The 18,609-nt window shown below is 52.8% G+C and overlaps 2 protein-coding genes across 2 annotated transcripts in view; one reads left to right on the top strand and one right to left on the bottom strand.

Annotated features, from left to right (window-relative positions):
* On the bottom strand, positions 1-15,490 carry DISP2 (dispatched RND transporter family member 2). Its single transcript, XM_007940452.2, has 8 exons — positions 15,375-15,490; positions 6,933-7,262; positions 6,618-6,647; positions 6,061-6,184; positions 5,662-5,777; positions 5,348-5,475; positions 4,895-4,992; positions 1-3,273 (listed from the first exon to the last, which is right to left on the bottom strand). The coding sequence occupies exons 1-8, from the start codon at positions 15,488-15,490 to the stop codon at positions 1-3; spliced, it is 4,215 nt and encodes a 1,404-aa protein (XP_007938643.1).
* Positions 15,489-18,609, top strand: part of CCDC9B (coiled-coil domain containing 9B) — a 24,844-nt gene continuing 21,723 nt past the window's right edge. The window contains exon 1 of the mRNA XM_042780893.1: positions 15,489-15,571. Coding sequence (XP_042636827.1) covers positions 15,489-15,571 — 83 coding nt within the window. The remainder of the gene's footprint in view (positions 15,572-18,609) is intronic.

The following is an 18,609-nucleotide window of genomic DNA, read 5'->3' on the forward strand; positions in this document are numbered from 1 at the left end:
TTAGCTGCTATAGCCTGAGGTGTGGGTACTGGGCCTGCGCAGCCAGACATCTGGCAGATCTGGCTGGCTGTTGGGGAGCATGACAGGGCTGCCGTCCCCTGGCCCTGGTCCTTGCCCCCCGCGGCCCTTCCAGGATGAGCTGCTCTGGTGGGAGGCAGGCAGTGATGGGTCGTACACTGGCTCCCTGAGCGCCAGCCACAGCGTGTCTCGTTTTTCGTTCAGCTGTCCCCGTTCAGGTACTGGCTGCCCAGTTTCATCCAGGTCCTCTGGGGAGGCACCTACTGAATCAGGTACACGGGCACTGGGCTCAGAGGTGCTTAGGCAGGTCTCATCAGATACACTGAGTCCCTCCAGGGTGCTGGCTGAGGAGCAGAGGCAATCAGAAGGCTCTGTAGCCTTAGGCTTGGAGGAGTGGATTGGGGCTTCTGTTGAGGCTTGCAGGGGCTCAGCCTTCTGACCTAGGGAGTCTTGCTTGGCCCAGGTTTTGGGGCTGGTGCCAGCCTGTTTATAGGGCGAGGAGGTCTGCAGGGCTGGGCACTGGCTGAAGACTGCCTGGTGATCCAGGAGCAGCTCCCTCAGGGAGGCAGGGGCTGGTGGGGGCCGGGAACAGCAGGGGCCATCATGTAGCTGCAGATCCTCAGAAAGTACTGAGGGTCGGTGGGACAGCTTGCTGGTGGCTGTGCTGGTGTCAAAGCTGGGGCTCCGGCGCCGTGCCAGGGGCTGTAGCTCATAGTGTTCTGAGCAGGACCTAGGCGCCCCTCCCAGTGGCCCTGGTCGGGGGTGGCCTGCCTTTTCCCCACTGGGCTCTCCAGTTCCAGTATCCCAAGGCAGGTGAGCACAGGGCCAGAGGATCTGCCCACAGTTCTTCTCTGGCCCAAAGAAACAGCACAGAGATTGGAAGAAGAAGCTGGCAAAGCCACAGCTGACACACTTGACCATCATGAGGACGATGCCCAGCTTGCGGTAGAGCAGCACTGTGGCGGGCAACATGAGCACACCAGCCGCAAACAGGGCTGCAGCCCCTACTGCTGTAGCACAGCTAGTCTGGCGCAGTGAGAAGGCCACACGGCTCAGGCGGTCAGGGTGTGGGCATAGGTGATAGGAGATGCAGTAATTGACGGTAAAGTCTACAGACAGGCCCACAGAGGCAGAGAGGAAGAGAGCCTCGGCAGTGTTGAGCTGCCACTCGAGTAGAACTAAGAGTCCCACAGTGAGCAGTACAGTGCCTGCTACAGCTGCCACGGAGAACAGGCTGAGTGGAACATTCCAGGTACCCAGCAGCAATGTGGCAAAGGCCAGAGCCAATGCCAGGCCCAGCACCACAGCAGGCTCCGTGCTCAGGCTGTGCTGCAGGCTATACAGCTCCAGATGGCTGGTGAACCAACCCCTTCGGAGGCCAGGAGGTGCCATGCCCAGCTCTGCCGCCAGCCATTGGCTGACCTCCGTGTAGAAGTGGTGAGCCTGGCTGTAGTCTGAACTATACTGGAAGTTGGTCTGGAACTGCAGGACTAGGGCAGCCAGGCTGCCTTGGGCATCGAAGCGGGGGCCCAGGTCATGGGTGCCATCCAGGCCTTGCTCCACAGCCATCATCTTGAGGCAGTGCAGGAAGAGTTGGGGGGCCCAAGGGAAGCCTGAATGGTCACAGCACAGGCCAGGCCCCAGTCGTGCACAGTGGGGGCTCTCCATCCAACCCTGGAGGGCCTCCAGGAAGCACAGCGTGGGCCAGCCCTCCAGCTGGGTGCCAAAGAAGCTTTGATTCTGGGCCCCGTGGCAGAGTGCCAGGAGCCAGCGCTGGGCCTCAGGGCTGCTGGCAGAGAAGGCAGGGTCTATCACCAGTGAGCTATTGCTGCGAGGGTCCAGGGGGTCACCGGTATCCACGGGCAGGACACCCCACACCAAAACCACCGGCATGTGGCCACCCTCGCCCTGAGGCAGCCGCTCGAACAGGAACTGTTGGCGGTACTCTGCATCGAAGCGTTCGAAGGGGTGGCTTGGCCGGAAGACCTGGCCGCGGGGCGGTGGCAAGGTGGGCAGCCGGAGGCGGGGGCTGACGCCGGCGATGTAGGCGCCCCCTGCCGCCAGCGCCGCAAACCAGCAGATCCAGATGTAGCGGAACTTGATGACGCCGCAGGGCAACAGGCGCTGAAAGAGCAGGCGCGAGGTGCTGGCTGCCGCCCTCCGAATGCCGCCGAGGCGCCGGTGCAGCGCCAGCGCCAGCCGCCGGGGTGCGCTGCCGCCCCACGGGCCCTGGGCTCGGAACGCACAGCCGCGTGCCAGGTAGCGCTCGTGGAGCACGGCGGACGAGGGCAGCCAGGCGAGAGTGAGCACCAGGTGCGCCAGCACAGCGGTGCCCATGTAGAGGGCGAAGCAGCGTACGGCCGGGAGGCGGCTCAGGTAGCTGGCGTAGAAGGCTGCGCCCGTGGTGAGGCCCGAGACCAGCAGCAGGTAACCGAAGTGATGCATGGTGCGGCCCAAACGCTGCGCCAGCCCCCCAGAGGGCAGCTGGCTCTTGCTGAGGCGCCACAGGTCGAAGAAGATGAGTGTGTGGTTGGCGCAGACGCTGCTGAGCAGGACCAAGGCAGCGAGGTTGACGAAGGGGAAGTAGGCCATGCGGAAGGCCACGCGGTAGAGAAAGAATGCTACAAGCAAGGAGCCCAGCACCCCCAGCAGCACCATGAGCGTGAGGAAGAGCGAGCGCAGATAGAGGGCGATGCTGAGGAAGATGGCAGCCAGGGCCAGCACAGGGTAGATCGTGTCCTGGGCCAGATAGTGCCTCAGCAGCTCCTGCTTGAGGCCCAGGTCCATGCCAGTGATGGATGTGTAGTTGTCAGAGAGCCCCCAGGGGGCAGCTAGGCGATCCAGGTAGATGTCCATCATGGAGGCACCCTTTGGAGTGGGTAGGAAGAGCAGGCTGTACTTGAGGGAGGGTACCTGGTAGTCAGTAGTCTGGGGGCTCAGGAAGTCCCGGTCCAGTAGAAAGTGCAGGAGTTGGTAGATGGCACTGCTCCTGGAGCACTTGGTGGGAACCTGGGCACAGTGTGGAGACTTGTCTTGGCCGGGTCCCAGGCAGGAGGGCACTAGGGTGCCACGGTGGTAGTAAAGAGCACAGGCCCGCAACAGGGCCAGTGTGCGGGCCACATCAGCCTGGGTTGTGTCCAGGCAGGAGGAGCGGTTGGAGAGCACAGCCACATAGTTGCCCAGGGACCAGCTGGGGCAGCACTCGTTTTCTGCTGTTCGTAGGCACAGGGCCTCAAAGTGAGTATGGGAGCGGATCTGTAGGGCACACAAAGCAGGAAGCAGCTCAGGGGCCCAGGTTCCCTTAGCCCTGCCTGATGCCCTCTCATCTCTTTCCAGGCTGCAGGGCAGAGGCAGAGGGGTAGCTTGACAGTGCAGCAGAACTGGCTTGTGATGTCAGCAGTAGTGTGGGAGAGGAAAGGAGGCATGAGGTCTGAGAATAAAACATTCTGGACTGGGGTAAGCGACTTGTCCCAGAGTTGCTTTTGGCCCCTGACCCAGGTGCCATCAAAGAGGAGCCTCAGGAGTACTGCCAGTGGCCTCAGTATGAGAGACCCTGCTGCTCCTAAGGGCTCCTGCAGGTCACACACTCCAACTCTGCACTATCTGAGCCAGGCATAGAAGAGCAGGTGGCAGATGGAACAGGTCCAAGAGTACAGGGAGCTGGAAGCAAGCAGTAGGAAAAGTGGAGGCCAACAGATCCCAGGATCAGGGTCACTGCCAAGCGCTGGCCCCCTACCTCTGTCCACTGAGCTGTGTCACTGGGCCAGAGGTGTTTCTTTCTCAGACCTTGTGCCTCCTTTGCTCTTGCACCCTGCTACTGACATTACAACAGCTGGTGTAGTGCAGAGAGCACTGGCCTGGGCCCTGCTTGGCCACCAACTGGCTGTATGGCCTTGGGCCTGAGATGATAACAATTGGAACATTTATTGTGAGGTTACAATTGCCAATCATTATGTATATAGTTGTTAGCTGCCATCGAGTTGGGCCTCAGGTCATGGTGACCTCATGTGCCCCAGAATAGAACTGCTCCATAGAGTTTTTAAGGCTGTAACCTTTATGGAAGCAGTTCACCAGGCCCTTCTTCCATGGAGTCACTGGATGGGTTTGAGCCATCAGTCTCTAGGTTAGCAGCTTATCGCAAACCGCTTATACCACTCAGGCTCCCCCCCGCCACACACACACACACTATGCAAATTCTACATTTTTTAATTGTCACAGCATCCCTCTGAGGAAAGTGCCATTATTACCTTTGTGTGTATATATATATATACAGAGACTGAGGCACTGAGAGGTTAAGGAACTTGCCTGAAGTCACATAGCTAGGAAGAGTTAGAGCTGGCCTTGAATTTGGGCATCTGACTTTAGAGCACATATTCTTAATAAGTGGCTCTTGATACTTCAGATACCCTCCTGTAAATTGAGGGGCTTGGAATACCTTGTGTTTTCCACACTGTTTTTAGCAGCAAATCTTTGCTCAGATGTTAACATAGTTGGTTTTCCAGTTAGCACAATTAGATTGGCACTGCTTGGGTTGATGAGGGCTGGGTCTTGAAGCCCATACTCTCAGCTCCCTGGCCCAGGGCATCTTAATGACCCCTGATGCTCCATTTGCTGACCTTTTGAAAATCTCCGGGCTGACTGCTGCATGGTTCCCCTTCCAGCACTTGTAACTTGGCTCTTCTGAAAACAGCTGACTCTTCCTTTCCCACCCCAACTCAGAGCCTCTCAGCAGGGTGGGAATAATTTGCTAAGGAGCGAATGCTTTTCGACAGTCTACGCTGGCAGACCTGGTCAGCTGTATTTCCTTGGGGTCTATTCTCTAGTATTCCTGATTTCCCCAGCCCTCGTACCTCTCCAACCTAGCAACCTAGCTCACCTGATCTTGCTCCATGCGACACATAGAATGGATGGCGTGCAGGTTCCATAGGCTCCCCTCGGAGGTGGACATGAACACCAGCTGTGCGTAGCTCTTCTCTGCAACATACCCCCCGAGCTCAGCCCTTTAGCCCCAGGTCCTGGGCCCACCAAAGAGAAGATGCTTACCTAAGACTGTCTGAGGTCCAGATATTCATAAGCCCCAAACCTGGACCTGACTGCTGATCCTGAGTCTGGATTCTTGTCCTTTTACCCTATTCCCACTCAACTTGACCTTTGCTGGCAGGAGCGTTTGAGACCTGCCTCCTCCTCCCAGCTGTAACCCAACTTATTTGGCTTCAAAATGGCCAGCTGGCCATCTCCCCTTTCTGTCTGCCCAACTGTGTTCTCCCAGGTCCTCCTATCTTAGCAGGTGGATGGGAACTGGCCAGGAACTGGCCAGGCTGTAGCTTACCAGGGGGGCCACAGAAGAAGCTTTCCTGCCTTCTGTCCTCCAGGGGCTCAACCATCCTCCGAGGCCGGACGATGCCCTCCTGGGCACTGCCCCAGGATGTGGGGCTCAGAGTGGTATGGGAGTTTGAGCTGAGGTAGAGAGAATTTCTGTGCCAGGGACTATCAAAGGATGGAGGGCTCAGAGGAGGCCAGAGATACTCCCCAGGGGGTCCCAGTAAGTCCCTTTGACTTGTGAGGGTCACCCAATAGCCCCTCCCTGGGGACATTGATCTTCCTCCCTTTCCTGTCCACAGTGGAAAGATGGAAACCTGTTACCTGTTCAGCTCAAGGTCTGGGGAAAGGGAAAGCAGCTTCTTGGGGCCTGTGAGAGCCTGTAATGCTCTCCAGACCACTAGCTTGCGCCCAATGTCCGTGTCCCGAGGCTCAAAGCCCTGTAGGGAAGGGGCAGAGAAGGGGCAGGTGGACAGGTTAAGAGTTCTCCATCTGGCCCTTCTCAGTTCTGACCTTTTGATTCCCTGGAATAAGGAGGGCCAGCTTGTCTGCCTGGACTGTAGGACATGAATATGACTTCTGTTCTATGTCCCCAGCTCTCTTGGGAAGGAGAGAGCCCACTGTTGCCACTCCACCCCCAGTTGGGCCACTCCAACCTTCTGCTCCAGAATGAATGGAAGTGGCCAGGCCTGAGTACTCCCAACCCTCCCCTGGCCCCCTCACCAGCAAGGGCTTGGAGAAGTCAGGCAGCTGGCCCCCTAACAGTCCAGCCAGAGTGCAGAGGAGGACGACAGCCAGACACAGCAGCAGCATGGCCACTGGCCACTCGGCAATCAGCTGGGAGTAGCTGGAAAGGAGGAGTGAGCCTACATGAGTTGGTGTTGGGTGTAGTAGCAGGGGGCTGGGTAAGCTTAGGGGCTACCAAGAAGGGATGGTAGAAAAATGCATTGAACTATGTCACTTTAGTTTTGTGTATTTCACTGTACATATATTTCAATAAAATGTATTAAAAATGGAGCTCTGGTGGCATAGTGCCTACGGTGTCATGCCTTCTGCTAACCAGAAGGCTGGCAGTTCAAACCCACCAGCCACTCCTCAGAAGTAAGACTGGCCAATCTACCTCCATAGTGATACCACCTCAGAAACCCAAGGAGAGGTTGCTACATAAATTATATTTCAATAAAACGTATTTAAAAAAAAAAGAAAGAAAAAAGAAGGGATGGTAGAGGAGAGAGCACATGGAATGGGGCTGAATTAGGACCAGAGAAGGCCAAGCCTACCTCTTTGGCATCCGAAAGGCCTGTTCCTGTCTGTGGAAGGGAAGAAAAGACACTTGCTTGCCAGAGTCCTCTTGCAGGTGGGTGTGGAGTTAGGGGCATAGGTATGTCAGAGGAGAGATGGCATTAACCCTTTTGTGCCTTTCCCACTTGTGGCTCCAACCCTACTTCCTAGTCCATCTGACTGCCTCCCCCATCAGAGGCAGGGAACATACAGCGCTGCCTCCTAAAAAGGAACCCAGAGCCCTGGGAGCTACCCCATTTTAAACCCTGCCCACCTTCTTGTGGCAGCTGGCAGGCTGCTGGACCCCTCCTTACCTGACACTGACCACATGGTGCTGCACAGACCGTGGTTTCCAGGCCCCATCATGCTGTGAGGGGGCTGGGGAAGGGCTGAGGCTGGAGCCATGGGAGCACAGAGCTGCCCGGTCCCCAAGCCCTGGCAGAGAACTGCCCCCCCGGTATTCCTGTGGTGCCTGAGGATAGGTGAAGTGAGCAGGGGCCAAGGGGCTGGACAGACCCACAGGCTGGAGGGTGCTGGTTGCTGGTGGAGGTCCTGAAGAGCTGGAAGGGTCTTCAAGGGGGCAGCTGTGGAGAGAGCTGCTTTTCTCTGGGCTTGCCTCAGGGGCTACAGCCTTGGTTTGGGACCTGGGGAGAGAGGAGGCAGGGAGGATTGGGTGGGTGGTGAGGGTAGGCCATCCCAAGTTAGGAAGGAATGGTCCCATTCTAGCTCAACAGTGCTCAGTAAACCCAGACAAGGGGACAGAGGCTCAGGGCTGAGAGAGAGACAAGGAAGGTGGGGGCTTGACCTGTATCCCCAGCCCACCTCTTGGGATCCACTCGTTCACTCATCTATGCACATTCTCAGTAAACATTATTGGCAGCCTGCTGCATGCTTTCACACTTATGATCTTATTCCACATATACTTATTCCTTACAAAAATTCTACAAAGGAAAAGTCAAGGAATGGTTTATATATGGAGGGAAATTTTCTTTGTTGGTTACCAGGGGTAGGAGGGGAGGATAGGGAACACTGTTAGATAGGTAGAGGTAAGTATTGATTTGCATGAAGAGAAGGGCAATGTACCAAATGTGAGTGATCAACATGGTGGCATTGAGGAAAAGGAAGACATGGAGAGGTGCATGGGAGGTACAGACAACAAAGATGAACCCTTTTGCACAAACAGTATTGCATTGTCAGTGAAGGCAAACACAGGTATATGGGTGGATAGATGGGTGGACAGGCTGAACTATTAGGTATATCTATGCAGCAGGGAGGGAGCTCTAGTAGCATCATGCCTAAGGCATTTGACTGCTAACCAGAAGGCTGGTGGTTCAAACCCACCAGCCACTCCTCGGAAGGAAGGTTAGGTAATCTAGTTCCGTAGTGATACTGCCTCGGCAACCCAAGGAGGGGTTGCTATGAGTCGGGTCCGACTCAATGGCACATAACAACAACAACAACAACGTGCAGCAGGGAGTGTACCCAAGATCATGTATAGGGTTGGCAGACAATGGTTCTACAAGTGTATTTGTATGTTCTATAAGAATTCCCAGGGGTATAGTAGAGCTGACAAGGGACAAGGTTGTAGTCACTTCTTGGACACAGCCAGCTACCCAGAGGAAATGAGGAGTTGAACCTGTGGGCTCAGGACCATGGTCGCAGGGGACATCAAGCTCAATTGGCATAACATACTATGCAAAACATTGTTCCACCTCCTTCTTTGGCGAGTAGCGACTGGGATCTTAAAAGCTTGCAAGCAGCCATCTAGATACAACGATGGGTCTCTTCTCATCCAGAAAAAAGAAGAATGAGGAAAACCAGGGATTCATGGAAACAATTAGTCCTCGAGACTGGTACACCATGCAATCCTCAGCCTATATGACTATGAGACCAGAAGAACTAGATGGTGCCCAGCTACCACTGTCAACCACTGGATGAAGGATCTATGTAGGAGATCCTGGATGCAAAGGGAGAACAAAAGTTCTAAATGTGGAACAAAAGTCAAAATCATTTGGACAAAACAAGGCGGTGGGGGGGGGGAACCAGGTTTGCTGGTCTGATGGAACCTGGTAGAACCACTGAGACTATGGCCCCTAGCTGCCCTTCAGGTCTGGAATTGAACCTACACCTGTGGCTTCCAGCCAAACAAAAGACAGGCATAAGAGTTAAACATGTACCTGAGGTAGATATACTCCTTGGAGAAAACAATCATGGGAGAAAGAAGGGCTGTTTATAAAAGCTAGCAAGCTGCCATCTAGATGTAACGATGGGTCTCTCCTCATCCAGAGCAAAGAAGAATGAAGAAAACCAAAATTCATGGAAACAATTAGTCCTAGCAACTGGTACACCATCTGATCTGCAGCCTATACGACTATGAGACCAGAAGAACTAGATGGTGCCCGCTGCTGTCATCCACTTGGAAGGGGATCTGTGTAGGAGATCCTGGATAGAGAGGGAGAACAATGTGGAACAAAACTCAAAATCATTTGGAGGAAAAAAAGGGGGGGACCAGTCTTGCTGGTCCAATAGAGCCTGGTGGAACCACTGAGACTATGGCCCCTAGCTGCCCTTCAGGTCTGGAATTGAACCCACACCTGTGCTTTCCAGCCAAACAAGACAGGCATATGAGTTAACATTTACCTCAAGTAGATACACTCCTTGGAGAGAACAATCATGGGAGAAAAAAGGGCTGCTTATGCACAGGGAGACAGCTCAGGGGGCAGGAGCCCATGGAGGGATGGTCACTGGGAAGGAGTGTCTAACTATGGGGAGGAGGTGGGAGGGGAGCTGTTGCATTGTAGTAAACTGTGGTCAATGTCATGAGACAAAGTGTATGTGAACTGCTGTATGGAAAGTGAATTTGCTCTGTAAATCTTCACCCAAATCAATAAAAAGAAAAAAAAAAAAAAAAAAGAAGGACTGCTTATGCACAGGGAGACAGCTCAGGGGGCAGGAGTGCATGGAGGGATGGACACAGGGAAGAGGTGACTATCAGGAGGAAGTGGGAGGGAGCTGTTGCATTGGGGTAAATTGTAGTCAATATCACGAGACAACGTGTGTGTGAACTGCTGTATGGAAAGTGAATTTGCTCTGTAAACTATCACCCAAATAATAATAATAATAATAAACTCTACAAAGGAAATATTTTCATTTTATCAATTTGAAAGCTGAGATTCAGAAAGAGTAACTCAACTAGTGAGAAGAAGAGCTGGGACTTGAACCCACTTCTGACTTACAGACCTATGCTCCTTCTGCTATGGTCAGTTATTTGTCCTCTTTGTCAGACATGTTTTGAACACTGCTGCTCTCTGTTTCCCACCTGATGGCCTGTGAGTTTTCTCCTTCCTTTCTCTGGGATGTTCCTCCCCCAAATAATGACATGGCTCACATCTGGTGGCTGTTCAACTATTACTTCCTCAGAGATGCCTTCCCTGATCCCCCTCTCTAAAATAGTCACCCACCATCTCTCCATCCCCTTACCCTGCTTTATATTTCTTCGTAGCATTTGTCACAACTGGATATTATATAAGGAACTCTGGTGGGACTGTGGTTAAAGCACTGAACTGCTAACCAAACGGTAGTTTGAACCCACCAGCTGCTTTACAAGAGAAAGATGAGGCAGTCTGCTTCCATAAAGATTTACAGCCTTGGAAACTCTATGGGGCAGTTCTACTCTGTCCTATAGGATTACTGTGAGTTGGAATCAACTCGATGGCAGTGGGTTTGGTTTTGGTGGTTTGGGCATTATATAGTGATACCTATGAGAGCTGGAACTTGACGGCACTGCCTTTTTTTTCCTGGGTCTCATAAGTTTTCTGCCTTTGACAGGGTGTTTACCATTTTTCTATCACTCTCTGTTATGAATTCTACCTCATAACTACCCAGTGAATTTTCCTTCTCTGAAAGGTACCCAGCTTACACAGGTTCTGGCTTTTCCAGGTTTTACTGTATTATATATATTATGGATTGCATTTTGACCCCCTGAAGTGTATGTTGGAATCCTAACCTCTATACCTGTGTTGTAATCCTGTTAGGAAACAGAGTTTTCTTTGTTATGTTAACTGGGACATACTGGTGCAGGTGTATCCTAAACCTAATCACTTCTGAGTTACCAAAAGAGCCGATCAGACACGGAAAGACACACAGGAAAGAAAGACAGACTATAGAGACCAATACATCTATAAGCCCAGCAATATAAAGGACTGTGGCAGCTACCACAAGCTGAAGTAGACAAGGAAGGACCTACCTCCTCCTAGAGCCACTCCCTCAATTGTATGAATTCTAGCCTTCTGAACTGTGAGAAAATATATTTCTGTTCTTTAAAGTGACCCTTTTGTGGTCTTTGTGTTTTGCAGCACTAAGTAACTGAAACAATTTAGTTGTCGTATTTATTGCATGCTTCTCATGGAAGGTGAGCTCTGGGAGAGCGGGGCCCTGGTCCACTTGTCCATCTCTGTATCCCCACAGCATTGAACAGTACTTGCATTCACACAGAAGGTACCCAGGGATTGTTTGCTGAATTAATAGTATGAATACTAAGTGGTAGGCAGGCTGTTTATAGTGGTGCTAGGATGACTAAGACCCAGTTCTTGTCCTGCAGGCACTCATAGTAGGCTGGAGATGTGAAAAGTTCAGTGTGTTGTATGCTGTATGTGAAATGTGAAATGTGAAAGAGGAAGTCATAGAGCCCTGAGGGATTCTGGAGGAGGCCCCAACTTTGATGGAGGCAGAGATGGTCAGGAAAAGTCTACAGAGATGACTGCCACCCTTTCACCAATCCTGTCATGGCCTATGCATGGGCCAGAAGGTTTGCTTGGCAAGAGTGTACACAGTAGGGGAAGGGAGCTGGGACTACTGAGGAACTTACTGGGGAGGGGAGGAGTGAGAACTATATTCCTCTCCCAAAATGACTCATGAGGGTAACACTCTGTGCATGGACCCAGCCCCATCTTTTCTGAGGGGAGGAGGACCAGCCCACTGGCAGGCTTGCCAGCCAGGGTACCAGACCTAGAATGGAAGAAGGCAGCCATACAGCAGAATGCCTGAGGGCCATGGAGGGTGCCCAGAGGGGATTAGAGCTGGGCAGCATTGGCCAAAGCCTGCTTTCTTCCGCCTACTCAGCCTGGTTTTCCCAGCCCACCAGAGCTTGCACAGCTTCTATTGGAGAGCCAGGTTTATGGTGAGGCAACCCTGGCTTCCAGTCCTGCCTGCTGCACTGCTGAAGGGGTTGTGGGCCAAGTCCTGGCTGCCAGGACTGATGGACATTGCCCACTGAGGCTGAGTTCTTCCCAGAGACTAAATAAAGGAACTAGAAAGAACAGGCAAGTGCTTCCTCTTTCTCCTGGGAAGGAATGACCCTCATTCAGAGGGTAAAATGGGGGAGAAGTAGAGGTAGCTTCTGGCTCTTTGGGCAAGACACGCAATTCTTGGAGCATTGGTGTCCTTGTCTGTTGAGTGAGGGTATGATGTAATGCATGCGTCTTGGGGTTGGTATGGAAATTAAGCAGTATAACATATGTGAAGTGCCTGGCACAGAACCTGACATGTGTGAGATACTTTGCATTCTTTCCCCTTCCCACCGTCAGTGCTGTGGGGAGCATGCACTTTCAGAAGTATATTTGTATTTACAATGACCTCTTTAGGTACTTCAAATCATATATCTCTATTTTAAAACGTCCAACACTTTGAGACTCTCACTACATATATAATTATAAATACTTTCCTTTTTGCTATCCAAAAGCTGCATCAAAATTCAATCTCATGATTTAAATCACTGATATATTTTTTTACTAACCCAACATTTAGAAAAATAGGAATTTGAGCAAAGTAGTTCTAAAGCAAGACCTCAGATGACTCCATAATGTTGGTGACATAAGCAGCCAGCTCCTGGCAGATAAAAGACCCTATAGGCCAATCTCTATGGGCAAAGAGAAGCTAGATAAATGGCCTAGGATTATAAGTATAAGTGTAGACAACTACTTCTTTAAGATTTATTATTATTATTATTCTGCAGGTCTTTTTGAGTACCTGCCATGTGCTGGCCATTGGGCTTGATCTGAGTTGGATCCTTAAGGCATGGAGGTGACTAGTTAGCCTTGTTCTCCCTCTTTAGAAGAGGGCCTGCCATTTAGTGTAGGGAGAATAGGCAGCTAGGATAGAGGTGAGGGTCCTGTTCTACCTGCCCATGGCCTTATAACACTGAGCACTGGCTTGCCCTAGGATCTGGGCACCCTTTGGGGTGTCAGTTTCTTCATATAAGGGAAGACAGCAAGCCAGGGGGTGTTGGAGAATGAGAGCACTCCCCCTTAACCAGTCAGCTAGACTTCATGAGCCCCCCTTCTCTAGCTGGCTCTTGCCCAAGGGCATTTCCAGCCTCCACCTCTGCTTTGCTTCCACTTGGGTCCCTCCAGGCCCACATCCTCCTCTTCTACCCCTCTTCAGGGGTCTAGGATCCTCTGCCCCAGATCTTACCCTTTTTGACTATGCCTGTCATTGTCAATGTGGCAGAGTTTGAAACCCCCCACATTCTGACTGCTGAGCCTTTGCCTCAACTCCCCAAAATGAGAAAAGCCAAGCTCTATTCTTCTCAGAATAAAATCTTTCTCTTGACAGCCCCTGCTGCCCTTTGCTGTCAGGCGACCTAGTAATAAGACAAGTTAAACACTCCAGGCTTCACCTCCCAAGGCAGCTTTCATTTTCATCCTCTCAGTTCCATAGACCTTATTGGGATGAGTAGCCTCCTGGGCTGCTTGCCTGGGTCTGCTGGCCTGTAAGCCAAGTGACTGGGGCAGGCAGGTAGGGGGATGGAAAGTAGTGACACAGGCCTTACACAGGAGACCAACATCAGAGCAACCAGGGCTTGTTGATAGGGCTGCAGACACAGAGCCCCTACTCATGGGCAAATGCACATTTTTGTAAGGGGCAAATGTACATGTGCATTAACGGTGTCCCCAAACCTTCAGACACACAGTCATATGGACATCCATGTGAGCTTGCAGAGTGACCAGGACACATGAGGCAGCAGGTCATTCCTTAAGAAAAAAAAAAAAAAGTGTGTGTGTGGGGGTGCAGAAGGTAATTTTAAAAACACAAGAGTTAAATATTTCAAATTGCTCTAAAGTCGATACATTTGTAAAAGACTGTGTGTATGCTGTCTTATTGACAATGTGTCTATCCCCAGGATGTGCTGCTTACCCCAGTAGGAGCATATTTGTGTTCTTGAATTAAATTGAACAGAGTCCCTATGCCCAATTAGCATACAGGGTTTCCTAGGGAAGTTCAGCAAGGTGCTAGAAGTCTCAAGAAGTTGCTGAAAGACAGCAAGTGGTTCCTATGCCCAAAAATGACTCTCATCTGCAGGGGACGTGAGCAGACCAGGCAAGGCTAACCCTTGGCAAAATAGCTAAGGCAGTAAGTGACAATTTAGCCCCTTCTAGGGATGCTCCTGGGAGCTCTGGTGGTGTAGTCCTTAAGGCACTTGACTGCTAACCAGAAGGCTGGCAGTTCAAACCCACCAGCCACTCCTTGGAAGGAAGGTTGGGCAATCCTACTTCTGTAGTGATACTGCCTCAGAAACCGGCACATAACAACAACAACAACAGGGATGCTCCTGTCCCCAAGCCCCTTCAGTCACAGCTCCATCCCTGGCCTCTTTGGTCAAGTTATAGTTCCAGGCATCCTGGTCCAGGGAGCACACCATCCTTCATCTCACTCCCTTGAAGAAGGCTCTGTGCCTCAGACTGAAAAGTGGCTAAATCTATTCAGGCTGAAATGTTGACAACAGAGGGAAGAAAACATTTCACTTGTGGGGCCTTCCCAATGAAGTACATAATGCACATTTTAACTGGGACAATGTGGAGACAATGTGTCGTCCAGTTCTGCTTTTACTTTCAAAGAATGCCTTTTATTTCAGTCTAGGCAGGAGAGACAGGCAATGCCATGTCAGGGGAGGGATTCTGGGGGCGGCAGCACCATGCAGGACACAGAAATTGCGCCATATTGCTACCTGGCTGGGCTCTTTCCTCACGCATATGGTGGAGGAAGGAAAAGGAGAGGCACCGGGATCTGGCCGTCAGCAGGAAAGTGTCCCTTTTGCCTCTCCAGCTTTGGGGCTCCTTCAGAGATGGTACGGACTACTGGCGGCCGGGTTTTCGGAGCCTGTCCAGCCCAGCGGCTCCATGGAGTGCTGGCGGCCGCTCGCGGGGAGTGGGGCCCACACGTGCACAGCCCGGGCCAAGCAGGGCAAGCAGGCGACCGATGGTGCTGGACAAAGACAATCCCTGACGTGGCGACCGAGCATCTACCCTTCCCAGGACCTGCCTTTGCGAGACTCCCGTGCACAACACACGCGCACATTCGTGCACCCTTACACGCTGGGACCCGGGCTGAGGTCGCTGCGGGCTTGGGGCTTCCGGAGAAGATGCAGGGGCAGGGCCTGGAGGAAAAGACTAGCCGAGTGCTCCAGAGGCTGGGGGGGGGGGGCCATTGGCCTAAGAGGAAAGGTAGGCACAGTGGGTGGGGCAAGTCCCTCGGGGCGGTAAGGGCGGTGGGGCCGACACTAGGGGGTGCCAGGGAGCAGGGAAATTGACCTATAGAATGAGGGCGTGGCAAGGGGGACTGGGAGCGAAGAGGCCCCGGGGAGGAGGTCTGGGTTGGGCTAGGGAATGAATGGGGCGGTCTATGGCGGCTACTGGGGATACCTGGGGCAAGGTGCTAGCAGGGCTGCGAGTCTGGGGCTGCGGAGCGATCTGCCCTACCTGTCTGGGGAGCTGCCGTCTGGGGCCAAGGACTCCCCCTCGGGCCGCTTCTCCCCTTCTGGACCCGAGCCAGGCGCCGGACCGCTGCCGCCGCTACTGCAGCTACCACCATCCATGCCCGTGGGCGGCGCCGCTGTCCGGGCGCTGGTGCTGAAGCCGCGGCGGCGGCGGCGGCGGCGGCGGGCTTCTGCGCATGCGTCAGCGCCAGGCGGGCCCGTCTGTAGGCGGAGTCGAAGAGGAGCCTAGCAAATGGGCGAGACGCCGGGGGCGGGGACAGAGGCTCCCCGAGACGGCACCGCCCTGCGACTGGACTCGCAGTTCTGAGACCCCCAGGTTGGTGGTGCCCCTCCGCCAGGGGCAGGACTGTGAGCTGCTGTTAGGAGTCTGGCTGGCTGGCTAGAATCTTCACACGAGTCTTTCTTGGGGGCCTAGGTCTTACTGTAAGGAAGTGGGGAGTGCGGTAGCAGGCACCATGCCGAGATCCTCACATTTCCAAAACGCAGACTTCCCGTCACAATATCAGGCAGCTTTAGGCCCGCATTTGTTTCGGATCCTCTCAGCATCTCCCTCTCCTACCCACTGGGACTGGGCACCTCGTCAGTTTGGGTCCTTCTTGTTCATATGGGCTTTTATCAGGGTCCACGCCCCTCAAACGTGGAACCACGACTCTGTTCTTTAAATGCTGAGTATGAGGGTAGACGGAGAGAAGACGGGTGACATTCAGAGGATCCCTAGTCCCTTTTGTTATAATCACCCTTATGCTGCTTCTCAGTCTGGAAGGTACCTAACAGCCACTCACACCAGGACACTTGTCCACTATTAGGGAATGGCTGTGAAGTTTGGGGAAGGGGAGGACAGGGCACATTTGAGTTGGTGGGCCATGTGCATACCTGGCTAGAGGGCTGTGGTAGAACTGTCATAAATAATGGCAGTATGAGGATTACTGCAGGAGGGAGAGGGTCCCAGATGTGGGATTTGGATAGGCAGAAAGGGTTTCACAGCAAGCAGGCTGTTCAGGGCCAGGCTGCGTGTGCAGTGAGGGATCGTCACTGAAGGAATGGGGCTGGGGGGGTCAGAACCCAAGAATATTTGGAGTATTGGTGTGAGATGTTTGCAAATGTCAGTCTGTGCAAGGCATGAGTCAGTGGGGGGTGGGAGTGGGAGAATCCAGAGGTGTAGATATAGTGGGCCTGCCCTGAGTGTGTATAGTCTGGTTGAAGACATGAAAGACCAGTCCATAAGTTGGTGCTGACTGGACAGGATGTGGTGAGGACCGTGTGATGGTTGATAGAAACTGCAGAGAAGCGGAAAGAAGTGTGCAAAGACGGAGAACCTCACTCTTCCTAACAGGCCTTGGAGAAGGCTTCATGGATATGATGGGGCATCAGGTGGTTTGGAAGGAAGGATAGGCTTTGAAATGTGGAGTTAGGAGAGAGAGAAGACATTCCTGTGGGGATGAGGGAGGGGGCTGCACAAAGTTAAGGAGGCCAGAAAGTTCGATGCATTTTCAGGGAATGGTGAGAAATCCATGTGGACAATAGGAAGCCATTGATGGCTTCTGATCTGTAGAGTGAGGTATGCAAGATGGAACCTTGAAAGGCCCATCAGGGCTGGGTTTAGGATGGGGTAGAGGAAATAACCTAAGGCATTTGACTGCTAACCAGAAGGCTGACGGTTCAAACCCACAAGCCACTCCTCGGAAGGAAGGTTGAGCAATCTACTTCCGTAGTGATACCGCCTTGGAAACCCAAGGAGGGGTTACTATGAGTTGGATCTGACTCAACTGTGGTGAATTTGGTTTTATGGAGAGGTAATAAGGCCACACTTGAAGCCCTTTGGTAGAAGAGGGCAGACATGAAAAGTAAAAGAGGGGTGGCCTTATACAACCATGTGCAATGGGCACCACTGAGCCAAGCTTCTGAGAATGCTGCACTGGGTGCCCCATTTTCATAGCTGGAGAACTGAGAGACACCTGGCCCCTGAGCACTAGGCTGAATGTGAAGGAAGACTGGCCCTTTTAAGAATAGAACATGGCCTTTAGGAGACTGTTTATTAGGAAGAGAAGATTTCAGTTCAGGTTCCATAGCAGGTCAGCAGGGCAAGCCACTCAGGCTCCCCATCTGTGTCCTTTTTTCTTCTACTTCCTCAGTGATAGGGACCAGGGGGCTTCCCAGGCTTCCCATAAGGCCCTGGGGAGTGGTTCCCCCCAGGACAGTGGCCAGGGCTATAGCCATGGCCATGGCCAGGGGGCTTCCCACAGGGCCCTGGTGGGTGGTTCCCACCAGGACAGTGCCCAGGGCCATGACCGGGGTGTGCCCACAGTGAGCCATATGATGACCTCCATGGCCAAGGGAGTGCCCTTTCCCGTGACAGTGCTCAGGGCCATGGCCAGGGTCATGCCCCCCACCATGGCAGTATCCCCATAGAAAGCCAAATGGACAATGTCAGAGCTAGAGGTCAGTGCCAATCATTCCTCCCCCTCCCTGGAGAGGATGAGGGACTCATGGGCACCAGCAGGGGGCTTGTGGGGGAGGGCTGGGTGGCAGGGACAACACCAGACTCCTAGCCCTGGACCTTTTGCCTTGATGAAGTCACAGCACTGAGCAGATAAAAGGGAGGAATTTAGCATTATTGGTTCTATGACTTCTGCTCTCTGGACCTCAGTTTGCTTTATGTGTAACTTCTCTTCTCCCTTCCTTCACCCAGGAACCTTTGCAGAGCAATTAGAATGTTGCCATGCTGGGAATTGTGGGCAGACTGTACACAGAAGCGAGGGTGAAGATGTGAGTGGCTACAGAGGAGTTCATGGAGGGCAAAGGGGAGACAGGAAGCCGGGTGGGGGGAGATGCAGGAGCTACGTATGAGGAGGGCAGAAGGTAGGAGAAGACCAAGGGTAGGAGGTGCCAACGTGAGTGCTCTCCACATAGGTAGTATGTGTGTGGACATGGATGTGTGCTGTAGTTACATACCAATAGTTATCTATGACTGTGCACATATGCATGGGTCGGTGCGTATACATGTGTGCTGTGTACACAGATACATGCATATGGGATGCATGTGCCTGGTTGTGTGTACATGAGAACGGGAGTGTGTGGGAGCCCTTGTCTGTCCCTGAGCAGGCCAGACTCAAGAAACACTGAAGAACAGAAGGCAAAAATCAAGGTTTTATTGCCTAAGGCAGAGAAGGCCTGGAAAGAGAGTGGTTTAACCATCTATCTTGGCTGAACCACTCCTG

The sequence above is a fragment of the Orycteropus afer genome, unplaced genomic scaffold, assembly GCF_000298275.1.
Source record: "Orycteropus afer afer isolate SDZICR_OR568_19922 unplaced genomic scaffold, OryAfe1.0 scaffold00068, whole genome shotgun sequence".
Lineage (NCBI taxonomy): Eukaryota > Metazoa > Chordata > Mammalia > Tubulidentata > Orycteropodidae > Orycteropus > Orycteropus afer.

Excerpts from the sequence above, each read along its gene's own strand:
- DISP2 (XM_007940452.2), bottom strand. The coding sequence starts at position 15,490 with ATGGATGGTGGTAGCTGCAGTAGCGGCGGCAGCGGTCCGGCGCCTGGC. Across the intron at positions 6,185-6,617 it reads GCCTTTCGGATGCCAAAGAG|CTACTCCCAGCTGATTGCCG; the intron begins GTAGGCTTGGCC and ends CCTCCTTTCCAG. Across the intron at positions 4,993-5,347 it reads CTTCTTCTGTGGCCCCCCTG|AGAAGAGCTACGCACAGCTG; the intron begins GTAAGCTACAGC and ends GGTATGTTGCAG.